This window comes from Nelusetta ayraudi, unplaced genomic scaffold (genome assembly GCF_046127955.1).
Source record: "Nelusetta ayraudi isolate G7.1 ecotype Tasmania unplaced genomic scaffold, CSIRO-AGI_Nayr_v1 ptg000081l, whole genome shotgun sequence".
NCBI lineage: Eukaryota > Metazoa > Chordata > Actinopteri > Tetraodontiformes > Monacanthidae > Nelusetta > Nelusetta ayraudi.
The window spans coordinates 1,092,441-1,106,162 of NW_027466131.1; the positions used below are offsets into that span (position 1 = coordinate 1,092,441).

General features: G+C 49.5%; 2 protein-coding genes across 6 annotated transcripts in view; both read left to right on the forward strand.

Annotated features, from left to right (window-relative positions):
• Positions 1-2,199, forward strand: part of LOC142900270 (disco-interacting protein 2 homolog C) — a 61,800-nt gene extending 59,601 nt beyond the window's left edge. For all 4 annotated transcript variants that reach the window (XM_076044451.1, XM_076044453.1, XM_076044452.1 and 1 more), the window contains one exon: positions 125-2,199. In XM_076044451.1, coding sequence (XP_075900566.1) covers positions 125-377 — 253 coding nt within the window. In that variant the 3' untranslated portion in view covers positions 378-2,199. The remainder of the gene's footprint in view (positions 1-124) is intronic.
• Positions 2,200-2,936: 737 nt separating this feature from the next.
• LOC142900271 (WD repeat-containing protein 37) lies at positions 2,937-13,676 on the forward strand. Of its 2 annotated transcripts, none has more exons than XM_076044456.1 (14): positions 2,937-3,107; positions 3,855-4,024; positions 5,288-5,384; positions 5,494-5,589; positions 6,010-6,074; positions 9,263-9,398; positions 9,493-9,564; positions 9,658-9,702; positions 10,251-10,327; positions 10,418-10,658; positions 11,288-11,429; positions 11,505-11,639; positions 11,771-11,885; positions 12,420-13,676. In XM_076044456.1, the coding sequence occupies exons 2-14, from the start codon at positions 3,887-3,889 to the stop codon at positions 12,549-12,551; spliced, it is 1,491 nt and encodes a 496-aa protein (XP_075900571.1). In that variant the 5' UTR covers positions 2,937-3,107; positions 3,855-3,886; the 3' UTR covers positions 12,552-13,676. The 2 variants fall into 2 exon arrangements, with proteins under 2 accessions (XP_075900571.1, XP_075900572.1); XM_076044457.1 differs by having other exon boundaries at positions 10,421-10,658.
• Positions 13,677-13,722: the final 46 nt, after the last annotated feature.

Consider the following 13,722-nt stretch of genomic DNA (forward strand, 5'->3'; position numbering starts at 1 on the left):
GGCTAGAAACCCGCATTAGGAGTTTCATTTCAGCCAATCAGTCAGTGTGTTGCGTTGGAGCAGGTGTGATGTGGGCCACTGGTAGCGCACGCGGTCTGAAGACGCCGCTTTTTGTCTCCTGCAGTGCCGTGTTCACGTGGACCAACCTGCTGGTGGTGGTGGTGGAGCTGGACGGCTCGGAGCAGGAGGCCCTGGACCTGGTGCCGCTGGTCACCAACGTGGTGCTGGAGGAGCACTACCTGATCGTGGGCGTGGTGGTGGTGGTCGACATCGGCGTCATCCCCATCAACTCCCGCGGCGAGAAGCAGCGCATGCACCTGCGCGACGGCTTCCTGGCCGACCAGCTGGACCCCATCTACGTGGCCTACAACATGTAGCGCCCCCCTGTGGATGGAGGATTGGAGCAGGAGGAGGACACTTCTTAGACCGAGGAGTGGAAGGCGGAGCCGGAGGGGCGGGGTTTATCGGCAGGACGTGGCGGGATTGGCTGGTCGGTCCCCCCCCCTCAACCCCCGAGTTTGCCGTCCCAGTTGCACACGTCCAAGGAAACACGCACCAGCCTGAGAGGAAGTGCAGCTGTTGCCACTGAGCACGAGATGGGCCCTCGTCTGTGTGGAATGTTTACCAAAAAAAAAAGGGGGGGGGGGGGCTGGGAGGCTGTAGCAGCCACCAGAGGGCGCCAGAGGACAGTCCTTAAAAGGAGGGGGAGAGGTTTTAATCTGAGTGTCAGACCTTCAGTTGTCCTGTGAAGTATCTGCTTGTTTTTAGCATCTTTGTATTCTGAAGTCTCCTCGGCGAGTGTAGGATATTTTTTGGGGAAGCGTATTTACACACAATCACAGCGAAAGTGGCAAAACCGATATTTTACGATATCTACCTTCACATATAGTTTTGATATGAGGGTGAATCGCTGCCGTCCTTCAGGTTTACGTTGAGGTACCACACGATTGTCTAACCTTTTTTGAGCATAAGTGTTACTTTGTTTTTGAATTTTTTTTTCTTTCTTTTTTTATAAGTATTCCGTCCGTCTCTGCGGGGAATCGGTGTGTTAAACTAACAGCCGCAGCCTTTTAACTCTTTTTTTTTTTCTTTCCGTAATCTCGCCTGGACGCAGGCGAAACAACACACAAACTCATATCATGTAAGTATGTACAAAAAGAAAAAAAAGCTGACTTAATTTATTTTGCTTCCAACTTTATGATGAAGATGTTCACAAATGCTCTGCTCTCAAATGAAAAATGGAGCGAAGACTCACGCATGTGAAGCAAGTTGTGGGAAAGCTGAGACTTCCTCTGATTTCAATTCTCTGACAGGAAGTAGTTAGACACGTCTCAAGTTTTACCTGCGCGCTATTCCTCATGAAGAGTCCTGAACCAAAACATCCAGTTTGTAGATCAAATCTAAACTTTAAACATTTGCCCAGTGAATATTTAAAGTGCAGAAGATCAGATTTCTCTTTGTGCACAGCAGCAGCTGGCTAATTAGACAAAGCATTCTTATTTCCCAAATAGTGACACTAGGGACCCCACTAGTGTTTACATTTTCATTTTTAGCCTCTTGCAAACACCACCAGCCTCTCGGTGACACATTGACATCGCTTCCTTCCCTCCACTCAGCTGCTGTCAACCAGGTGTGTGTTTCATCCTGAGACCAGCTCAGAATTTCTGCCATTTGTTTTTTGTTGAAGTGTTTCTGTAGCAATTTATGAATCAGAGGATATCATTTTTGGTTAATTTAAAACCTTTCCAAAGACACATCACTTCACAACTGTAGGTGTGAAATTTTCAAAATTTCAACATCATGTTCCGGGATTAGGCAGTCTCTCTACTCACCCCCAGTGGCGAAAAGTAAAACGTCAGACTGGTGCTGGTTTGATCTCTTCATGCGTGTCATGGTCATCAGGCTCCAAACTGGTGATTGGTGCCATCCTATAAGCATTATAAGGAATAAACCTTTAAAATTCCTCCCAACTGGAAAAAAAAACACTCCATCTGTTTGTGACCAGCAGCTCTCCTACTGGTATATTGCTCCGACCGCCTTCAGTCTTGTAAATACCAGAGCTCCTCCATATTTTTACATGCAGCAGATGAATCAGGGCTCAAACAGTGATGTCAGGATAGACTGAAAGGGGGAGTATATACAATTTATTGGCAGTAGTTGGGAGGGGAAAATAGAGGTTGAGAATGTTCAACACGCAAAGAGAGAGAAAAAAAAGCACTTCACCGTTTCTCTTTTAGCAGAATGTTTTGTGTCCACTTCTCCTGGTTTGTTTTTTTTTTTTTAAAGAAAGTTTTTAAAAAATGTCATTTGAGTCTTTTAATTAAATAAACATTTCATCAGTTTTGACAGAAATAAAGAAAGGTGGTGTTTTTATTCAATTTTCTCAAGCTGTAAATGGGTTGATTATAAAAGGAAAAACAAAGAAGAAACTTGAAGGAACTTCGTGTGAGCACACAAATTGGATCCAGGAATGATATAAGGTATATCATGTGAATGGATTGATGATTAAAAAAAAAAACTTCACTAGGAATGTAATTTTAGATCAGAATTGACATTGAACGTGTGGTAATTGTTGATATGTTTAATTCATTAATTATAAAACATAAGTTAGCCTTTCCTGTATATTGCGGTGTGGGGTTGTTCATGTGAGCTGCTGCTGTTTGTGCTATTCTAACATGAGTTAAAGGCAGATGAAAATCCACCGCTCAAGTGTGTGTATCTGCGGCCCATCAGATAACCTGCCTTCTATAAACACATCAAACTGTTGCACAACTTGGTTTGCTATCCAACTCATTTCCGTAGCAACAACGGGAGCACAAGGAATGTGGAATTTAGTGACGATACCACGTTTAGGGAACTACAGGACTTCATCGGACACTGAACACCCTGTCCACACGGGGGCGATGTTACACCGTCCTAATTACCCGGAAACACAACCGAAGCGGATCGCTGTTGGGAGGGAGCCCGCAGCGCAGAGCCTCTCAGCCCGTCAGCTGTCAAACACGGACCCGGGGCCCGAGCGTGTCCGCTCTTCGAGCAACATGGTTGGACCGGCAGCACTCTCGGCACCATCCCGGATCAAAACACCGCGTATGTAAGACTCTGTGGTAAGTCTGCGTCCGTGTTTCGGAAGGTTTGTCTCGCTCTTTTCAGCCCGTTAGCATCTCGGAGCTAGCGGCTAGCGGCGGTGAGCGGAGGATCTGTCGGCGGAGGCACCGAGCAGCAGCGGGCAGCGCAGCCAGGCCAACGCCGCCCCAGCTTTACTTGAGCTCCTCTCTAAGCCTATTATGGGGGTGCGTGTGTGTTGTTTGCACTTCAGACGTGCCGAAGAGGGAATCGTTCGCCGCCTTCGTTTGTGTTGACGGTCACGTTTTGCGTCAACCAGTGTCGCCCAGCAGAAGCAACCTTGGGGCAGTGTGACAGCTCAACGACACAGTTCCTTTTATTCAGCGCAGTAACGGAACGTTCAGCAGTGACGTCACTGTCACCGCTACGCACATCAAAAACAAAATGTTTTTTTCTTGCATATCTATATTTCTACCAAATATGTATTTATTTACTTTTTTCATATTCAAATGCTTGAAATAATGGGACAATGGCAAAAGTATGGTGTTTATTTCATTGTAGCCTCATGGTCAAACAACCATTAATGTTAATAAACGTAAATGAACGTTCAAGCGTTCACAGATGTTAGATTAGTTTTTTTTTTTTTTTCTTTATTGTGGTGGGCAATTTTACTTAACAAAAAAAAAAAAAAAAAAAATCAGCAAGATTAATTGTGAAATGCTAGCTCTTGCATCTCTGTTGCAACTCTCTTAAAGTGATTGAAGACACCTATTCCAATGTGCTCTCAGACTGGGGATAACTTTGGGTTTTGGACGGAGGCATGCCGGTGGAGAGCGGGAGCAACGTCGCCGCCCGCCAGGCCAAGCAGAAGAGGAAGTCCCACAGCTTGTCCATCCGCCGGACCAACAGCACCGAGCAGGATCGCTCGGGCCTGCAGAGAGACATGCTGGAAGGACAGGTGAGCTCCGCCTTCATAGGCTTAGAATTTGGATAACACATACAGTTTAGGACAAATTTAAATTTTTCCCCTGGGAACGAGGTCAGAGAACGTTGCCACTGGGTCGTGTTCCTGTGGATGACTCCTCTGGAAAAGTGTCAGGCTGCATATTTTCCCCTCAAGGCTGCTGTGGAGCTTGGCTCTCCTGTTGTTGCTCTCATCAAACCCATCAGACTTCAGCCTCCTGCGTCCGCTCACCGCTGGCTCGGGTTCTAACTCTCCAGTTGAGCACTGATGTGTTCCAAATTGTTGTTTAGCTGCTTTAACAAAACTTGCGGCCCACCGACACTCATTCGAACCTGCAGAGTGCAGGTGTAGTCAGTGCTGACGTCCCCACCGTGACCTTCTGTTTTTCCGCCCCGCTATCTTTTCGCCCCAGTCCTCTGAAACCCTGGAGTCCCTGGCGAGACTGGAGGTAAGTGTCAGCAGGTGTGAACCCTCCCAACAGCGTAGTTTTTAGAGTAGTTTCACTCGCTGTAGTTTGGATCCCAGCAGAGTCAAGAGTGTAAATGGTGTGTTTTCAAACATTCTCACGCTTGGATTTCCCAGCAGCATTTGGACTTCAGTCGTACTGATTGTCGGTCTTTGTTTCGTGTCCACCGCCATTCCAACGACTGCGAGCGCTGTGAAATGAAGCAGAGTCACCTGATTCGCAATGAACACCTTCGGTAGAACCTTCAGAAACATGCGGCTTTTCGTTTTGTGTAATTTCAATACTCAATTGTTTTCCCTGCAGCTCTGATTACTTCTCAGTTCGATTTGTTTGGACTTCAGTCTGTTAAGATCACCGCTGAGTCCTGCGACTTCACACACACACACACACACACACACACACACACACACACTCTTTTGAGCGAATATTGCTGCGAGCCAGCGTGCATTAAGCAGAGAAGAGCCCAGTCGTGATTGGACGACGCTCTGAAAAGAGGTGACCCACTTCCTGTTTGTATTCTTGCCTCGCAGGGAACATCTGCTAAAGAAAGAATAAAGAGCAGATAAACTGTCGTGTCAAAGCTCCTTCAGCCAAATAGCCGACTGATGTGCTGATAAAAGCAGCTTTGCTCTTCTTTATTGATCTAACATGTACAAAAAAAAACACGTTTCAAGGTTTATCATCAAACAGCTTCGACAGCCAGTAAAAGTTAGACAGCCACTCTGGTTTCCTCCCTCCCTGTTGCTGGTCTCTGGAGTTCCTCTCACATGAACTCTGCCTTGCTCTTGCAGGACTCCAAGCTTCCTCTGTCTGTGAGGAGCAACCTGCTCGACCTGTTCTCTCAGATCGAGAGGGAGTTTGAGAACCTCTACATCGAGAACCTGGAGTGTAAGTCCTCGTGGAAGCTCGTTCCCCCGTCTCATCGACTGCCGTCATATCCACAGACACACACACACACACACAATCACCCGCACACATGTTCTCTGCTTTTGGTCAGTGCGCAGAGAGATCGAAACGCTGAACGATCGCCTGGCGGCCGAGGGACAGGCACTGGAAGGAGCTGATTTGGCCAAAGGAGCCCTGAAAACTAAAGGTGAGACTGTTTCCTTTATTCCGAGTTTTGCTCCTGATTTGAACAGACTTAAGCTGCTGAAAGGAGGGGGAAGGAGTCGGAGCTACAGCTTGCTTTTTAGGGAGAAACAAGAAGCTGCTGCCAGCTTGAAAACAGCAGCGCTCTTCCAGTTGAAAATCTGATTGGTTGGCTTTTTTTTAAGACTCCTCCTCCTCCCGCTTCATCTCTCTGGCTCTTTCCCAGATCAGAATGTAAAACCCAGTCCTGGGTTACAACTGAGACTCTTTTAATCCTCATTTTCCTCCCTTTATTTCTCACCGGTGACAAGATTTTGCTTTGCGTTTCCATGCACGATCAAAAAAAACAAAAAAAAAAACAGGTCAACTGTCTCACGATGTGCTATTTGTTCACGCTCCTGATGTTTGCATTTCGTGTCCGCAGCGAGTCACAGCACCAGCCAGCTGTCGCAGAAGCTGAAGACCACCTACAAGGCCTCCACTAGCAAGGTACGTCCTCTCCGGCTGGCTGCATGTTTTCTCCTCGCAGCGCAGATACGACGACCTCGGCGTGGAGGGAGGTTGGTGCTGGCGGGCCAGCGTCGCCGCGGCCGCTCGTCTCCTTGCACGTTCACCGTCTTTTCATCCACCTTCTTCTTGCCCGTAGCCGCGTTCGAACTCTTGCCACGGCAGAGTAGGTGGAGGCCGCAACTTCAGCGTAACCAGCTGGGAGTTGTGGGCTGGAGACTCATGGGTAACTTGTCCATCATTTCCCTGACCCCACCAATCCCACCCCTCCCTTCCCCCTTGCCCGCCCCCCCCTACCCCACTGTGCATGAACAGCCTGGCCGGCAGGTGGACGGCCCCTCCCCCAGAGATTTGGTGGTTCACATGTAGGAGTTTGAGCTCTTCACTCGGTTTCTGCGTGAGATAAAAAGCTGAAGCCCCGCCCCCCGTTATCTCACTAACTGGCCCTTTAAGTTGCCCGCTCCCCTCCCTTTCCCATCTAGGCTCTGCTTGAGGTCTTCACGCACTGGTGCGCGATGGAGACTCTAAAACTGCTTAAAGACTGAGAACCATCTCAAGGCAGTGGCAAAGTTCCATCAGCGTGTGGCCTGCTGCAATCAGCCAATCTAATGTCGCGTCTCAGCGTGTTTATTCAGCCAAATCTGTCCACTATGTGCCTTTAAAGGCCCCAGTTTGGGACAGTTCTCTAAAACTCCCCTCATACCTGAGGAAAGCAGCATGTTTAGCCCTCTGTTTACAGCCTCCTGCTTTGTCGGGCCTCCTGTACGAATGGAAGGAGGCGAAGCCAAGGCGGCCCAAGAGGGCAGAGCCAGCACCATGCTGGGGGTGGAGAGGTGTCAGCGCCCTTTGTGACTTCACAGGGGCTGATTTAATTGCACCCTGGGTTGGACTTGATTTAAGACCCTGTTTGCCACTGCAGCAGACTGCACACTGAGGCTGCAGACTGTAGAGTGACGCCTGCTGGAGGCTTTAGTTTCGCTGCTCTGCCTCTTTTTTTTTTTGGTAAGCTTTTTTTTCTTTTCTTTTTTTTTAATCTTTAAAAAAAAATAAAAATAAAATCTATTTCCTGCTGCCTCCTGCCCCACCTGACCAGCCTGACTAACAGGATGCGTTAGCTGGCGGGTTTCCATGATTCCTTACATTGCACTCAAATTGCACTCATATTGAAAAATAAAGTCAATTGAAGTGAACTGAAGATTTAGGTTTGTTTTCAAAAAGGTCACGTTATTCCCAGCTTCTCCAGCAGGGAGATGACTGCAAACAGCCAGCCGCCTCATGTTGAGATACACGGTCAGTATGTGATTGTTGATCGTGTCCAAAAATCATTTGAGGTTCTGTGCAGGCATGTGATGGAAACCCGCCTTAGTGTGGCCTTTTCAACAAGTTGTGGTCTTGCGACACTAAAGGAGTTGAACTAACTGAGCAGCTGAGAGCAGACTCGATGTTCTCTCCTCATTATTCTGACTCTGACTTCCTCGAAACTGAGCAACCGCACCACGTTCTCATCTCTCGTCTCACTCCTCCGACCGCTGACGTCCTTCTCTTCTTCCTGCTTCCTTTCAGTGGGAACTTGTTTAGCGGTCTGTGCCCCAAACGAACCAAGAGTCCCGTCTGTATCATCCCCATCTTTAATGTAAACACTGCGTTCGACCTCAGTCCAGCTGATCCTAATACCTGCTCATCAACCCTGTTTCATTGTGGATTTTTCATCGCTGACACTCGTCAGAGGTGTCTGACCTCTGGTAACCTTTCAGCCAGTCTGTTGCATAAACATTTTTTATTTTTTTTACTTTGTTTGTTTGCCATTTTTAAACCACAACTTCCATTTAAAGGGATATTCCGGCGTTTCTGAAGTGGGGTTCCGAAAGAAACTGGACTCGTTGCTCTGGTCTGCCCCCTTCAGGAACACCTCACAGAGCCTGCAGTAGGCTGTCTATCCTGAAGGGGGCGTACCTGAACCACATCTCCCGACTTGCATGGTGACTGTTGACAAGCCAATCAGTCGGGCCCCATCCAGAGTGTCTAGAATATCCCTTTAAGTCTGTGTAGGCCTGCCAGACACCTGCAGCCTGCGGCACCACTTCCTGTTTCCTCCAGTCCAGGGGTCCTGCACTCCTCTGCAGGGGCGGGAAGCCGTCACCGTCACGTCACTCTGGCGGCGCTTCCAGTGTCTTTAAATCTGCACCTCTTTCTCTCTTGTGTTCTGGCGTGCGTGCGATGTGCTCTCTATCGAAGTCCTCCAGTAAATAGCCGTAGCCGCCAGGCTGCTGCACGACCTTGGCTGTGTCTCAATTCAGGGTCTGCATCCTTCGAAGGAAGCGTCCTCCGTCTGAAGGAAGCGTTCTCCAAGGACCCGGCCGAGAAGGACGAACCAAACCCCGCCTCCCCTGTAACCACTCGGGACGGCCTAGCCTTCGGCGTATTTCCTGGTTGCGTCACCGCCATTCCCTCCTGCTGGCCAACCGCGGAAGTGACGTTTTTATAGCATCAAGCTAACCATTGGTTCGCCATCTGACGACGGTGTTGGATGTTTAACCTACGTTAAAAACTGAATATCTTATGTGAAATTTCAATACTTAAATTTATACGTCGTGTCTTTGCCAGTACATGCCGCTAATTTCAGCTGCCTTCCCAGGATGCTTTGCAGCAGCACGCAAAGTATCCTGGGATACAGAAGGACGCGAAGGATAGTAGCGGTGTAGCGCCTTGGAATCGGCTAAAAGTAGGCCGCATTTGGAGCGTCCTTTGGACTTTTGGGAATTGGGACAAGCCTTCGCGCAGTGCTATGACCCAACTTCCTTTCAAATGCATTCTCCGAAGGATGCAGACCCTGAATTGAGACACAGCCCAGGTGTGACCGCTGCTGCAACTTGCCTCTGCTCAGGGGGAAAAAAACAAATCACAACTTTACTGGACTGATCGCACATCCACATGTGCCAGAACACCAGGCCAAGGTTTTCAAATCCCGGAAGTTAAAAGCAGAGCAGATATCTCAACAGTCAACTGCCAAAGTTTTAGTATCTGATCAACCCAGAAACTGGCAGCTATCAGCCTCCAGACTCCCCCGACATCACTGCGGTGGCAGCAGCCGCCGAGGCAGAGAGGTGCAGGATCCCGTCAGAACGCCCCCACCTCGCAGCCTCTCACCGTGTCTGTGCTCTCCGCGGCAGATCGTGTCCAGTTTCAAGGCCACCACGTCCCGCGCCGTCTGCCAGCTGCTGCGGGAGTATGTGGGCCACCGGGACGGCATCTGGGACCTGAGCGCCACCCGGACGCAGCCCGTGGTGCTGGGGACGGCGTCCGCAGGTGCTGCTCCCACTCTGGAATGTTGTCTAATATTGTCTGCCCCCGTAGACAACAAATGGACTAATGCCTGTGCGTGTTTGTTGTGCGTGGACAGACCACACGGCAATGCTGTGGAGCATCGAGACGGGGAAATGTCTCCTCCGGTACCTCGGCCATCAGGGATCAGGTAGACGCACGCGCAGGGGATGACACATCCACACCAATATGAGACGAGTCAGCGGCGTCCGGCGTTGACGTCTCTCTGTCTCTCTCTCCACAGTCAACTCCATCAAGTTCCACCCCACTGAGCAGATGGCGCTCACAGGTGAGGAGCTCAAAACGCCTTCCGAGACGGAGATCTGCACAGCGGAAAAGATTGCGTAAAAAACTAAGGCAGGAGTCAGCAACCTTTTGGAACCTCAGAGCTACTTCCTGGGTGCTGAGTCATACCAAAGGCAACCCGTTTGCTGCACTCTCCTGAATCAACACACTCCCTCAGTCGGCCTTTAGTTATATATTATCATTAATGATACTGATCTTTGCGAAGACAGTGATCACATTAGAACGATCCGCGAGGACTTAACATGGTTGGATAAAATTTAATTTTAGATGCAGCTATTTTTAGAACAGGTCTGCGGGCTGCTCTTGTGGTTCTAACGGGCGACATGGTGCCTGCAGGCACTACGTTGGTGACCCCTGAACTAAGCACAAAAATGGTGCTAAAAATGTCTTCAAAGAAAATATTAGAATAAAAAATGTATACAAAAATATTCAATATTGGTTTCAAATCCAGTGAGTAAGTTTTGAAGTACAGTAGAGGTTAAGAAGCTTCCCTCTCACTTTCTCTTCTCTCTCGCCTCTGTGGGCCCTCAGCCTCTGGAGACCAGACGGCTCACATCTGGAGGTACATGGTGCAGCTGCCGACCCCCCAGCCCGTCGCCGACGTCACTGTGAGCAACCGGTCGGTGTTTGTGACGTGGCTCCGCCCCCCTCCACCACTGCCACTGATGGCCGCTTGTCTCTTTCTGTTTCTGACGCAGCAGCAGACGCCCTGCGAGGACGACGGGGACTTCTCGGACAAAGACGAGGCCGACGGCGAGGCGGAGGGGCCCAACGACTGTCCCACGGTGCGCGTGGCCACGACCACCCTGCGCAGCCACCAGGGGGTGGTGATCGCCGGCGACTGGCTGGTGGGGGGCAAGCAGGTGGTGACCGCGTCGTGGGACCGCGCCGCCAACCTGTACGACGTGGAGACGTCAGAGCTGGTGCACTCGCTCACCGGTGAGGGGGGAAGATGAGTCAGCGGGTGCACAGCAGGCAGAGGAAGTTCTTGTCGCTAGCGTTGTTAGCTCACAGTAGCTGCAGAAAGACATGTTTGATGGGGGTTTGAGCAGAAAGGAAGTGAGCGGGGCAGCGGCAGGCTAGTTAAGACTATTCATTAAAGATGCAGTGCGTAGAATTCTGCCACATACTTTCAAATTCTGCCATCTAGTGGTCAGATTTTAGGTTGCAGAGCTCATTTGCCCACTCTCCCTCTCCCGAGCTTGCCAGCGAACCACGGTGGCCTGCACACGCAAACCGGGAGATCTCGTCTTCTTCGTTGCGTTCACCCTACTTACGAAATATTCTCAGGTGGCTGGATTGTCCACACCAGGCTTCCTTAGAAATATAGCAGTGCAAAATGGTAGATAACTAGAAGCCAGACCCTTGCGTTATGTGTATTCTTATGTATAAGGAAGAACCGTTCTGTGGGTAGTTAAACTAAAATACTTCCATTGTACTGTGAGTGTACACTGACAGTATATTAAGCTTTAACCAACATAAAAGTCATACGTCAAGCCAAATTTTACACACTAGCCTTTTGTATGTGCTCGAAAACTGAGTGTGAGCGTGTTTGTGCGTGCGCTCAGGTCATGACCAGGAGCTGACACACTGCTGCACCCACCCCACCCAGCGCCTGGTGGTCACCTCGTCCAGGGACACCACCTTCAGACTGTGGGACTTCAGAGACCCGTCCATCCACTCAGTCAACGTGTTCCAGGGACACACAGAGTCAGTCCTAGCTGTCCTAGCTCCTAGCTGCGAGCTCGGCATTACTCCCCGTTAACCCCCTGCTTTCCTCGGCAGCACGGTGACCTCGGCCGTCTTCACGGTGGGAGACAACGTGGTGTCCGGCAGCGACGACCGCACCGTCAAAGTGTGGGACCTGAAGAACATGAGGTCGCCCATCGCCACCATCCGCACCGACTCGGCCGTCAACAGGTCTGCCTCTCGCTACGGACGTGCCCCTCTGACTCTCTGCTGCAACCTGAGAGTTGACAGCAGCGGTCAGGTTGAAGTTGCCGCAGTGTTCAGTCATGTTAAACATTGGCTGATGTCTGCTGTCCGTCCAGGATCAGCGTGTCGGTGAACCAGAAGATTATCGCTCTGCCTCACGACAATCGGCAGGTCCGGCTGTTCGACATGTCCGGGGTGCGACTGGCTCGTCTCCCGAGGAGCAACAGACAGGTCAGTGGGTGGGCTAGCCGCAGACTAATTAAGACTACCCATTGAAGATACAGTGTGTAAAATTCTGTTACACATTGTAAAATTCTGCCATCTAGTGGTCAGATTTTAGTTTGCAGCGCTCATTTGTTCACGCTCCCTCTCAGGAGCTTGCCAGTGAACTACGGTGGCCTGCACACGCAAACCTGGATACCTCATTCACCGTTTTTGTTGGTTTATTTGAAGATGCAAGCGTTCACAATAATTACTTACAATAATCAATTGCTTCCTTAGAAATATGGCAGTGCAAGATGGCAGATATCTGGGAGCAAGACCTTTGCTATATGTGTATTATGAATAAAAAAGAACAATTCTGTGGGAAGGAAAAGTAAACTACTTCTATTGTACTGTGAATAAACACTGGCAGTATGTTAAGTTGTTACCAACATAAATAACATAAATCAGGCCAAATTTTACACACTGGTCCATTCACACTTCTCTAGCCATTTGCATGTGATAGAAAACTGAGTGTGTGCGTGTGTTGCGTTGGCGGCGCAGGGTCACCGCCGCATGGTGTGCTGCTCCGCCTGGTGTGAGGACAACGCCTCCTGCAACCTGTTCACCTGCGGCTTCGACCGCCAGGCCATCGGCTGGAATATCAACATCCCCGCCCTGCTGCAGGAGAAGTGATCCCTCCACCTGCCAGCGAGGCTCCGCCCACAACCTTTGGCACTTCGAACACATGTCCGCCACCTTGCGGGCTTGTCTCATGCTTCTGTCTGGTCTGGGAACGCCGCTCAGTCGTGGACCCCTCAACTCACGCGGAGCACATTAGTCTGTTAGCAACGTAGGTCGCCACGCCTGCACAGCACCGGGCGGAATAAGCACACGCAAAGCAAAGCTCTTCCGCTTTTACGCTACAAAAAAATGGTCCGGTTTTGTGTTATCAGCGTGAATTTTACCTGGAAAATTGTTTGTTTGTTGTTTTCATCTGGAGTCCGGCTGTTGAAAACTCGATGTGGGAGCCATCTTCATACGGCGTCACTGTTGTTGTTACGTCAGCTAGCATGCTAACAACTAGCCTCGCACTGTCCCATCTTGTAATACCACTTTGTTCCTCTAGAAGTGATAGTTTGGTTCCCAAGATTATATTCAGTCCACTGAGTTCTGCAACTTCCTCCTCTACTGTCTAGCTAAGCAGTAGCGCTAACCTGCCGTGAAACTCAACACAGTGGAAAAAATAAGTAACTTTTGTGGTTTGTCGCACTGCCCTCTGGTGGTCAGTCACTCGCGATGGTCATTAGAAAAAGTCTGAATTCTCCCTTTAGGGTATCTCGATGGCGTCTTGCTCTCCAACTTTCCACAAAGTACTTTGCTACATTCAAGGGAAAGTGAGAAGCTGTAAGTCTGTGTGTGTGCGTGCGTGCGTGCGTGCGTGTGTTTGAGTGTTGTAATGTAAATGTAAAGGTGCTCTAAATATGCTTCACCTCAGCAATATGCAACAGTCCAAGATTGTTCTGCAGTGCAGCTGTTGTTAAACACCCACAGACACACACACACACCCCAGTCTCTCTGGTTTCTGGCTCATCAGCATCGACATCCTGTTGTTGCTGTGACCACTAAACACATCTGCGTAAACAAACTGTGGACACACATCACACCTAGCTTAGCCAAGTCGAGTGCTAACCAGAAGTTCTCACGGTGACAAAGCAGCAATGTTACATTAGAGTTTGTCCACTTGTCTGAGAGAGAATGTAAAGTGTTAACCTGCTTTGTGTTTTTAGGATATAAATTGTAATATATGGGGAACATAAACCTTGTGTCTCTTTTGTGTCATTTAGCTGCTGCCACCCTGCAGTCA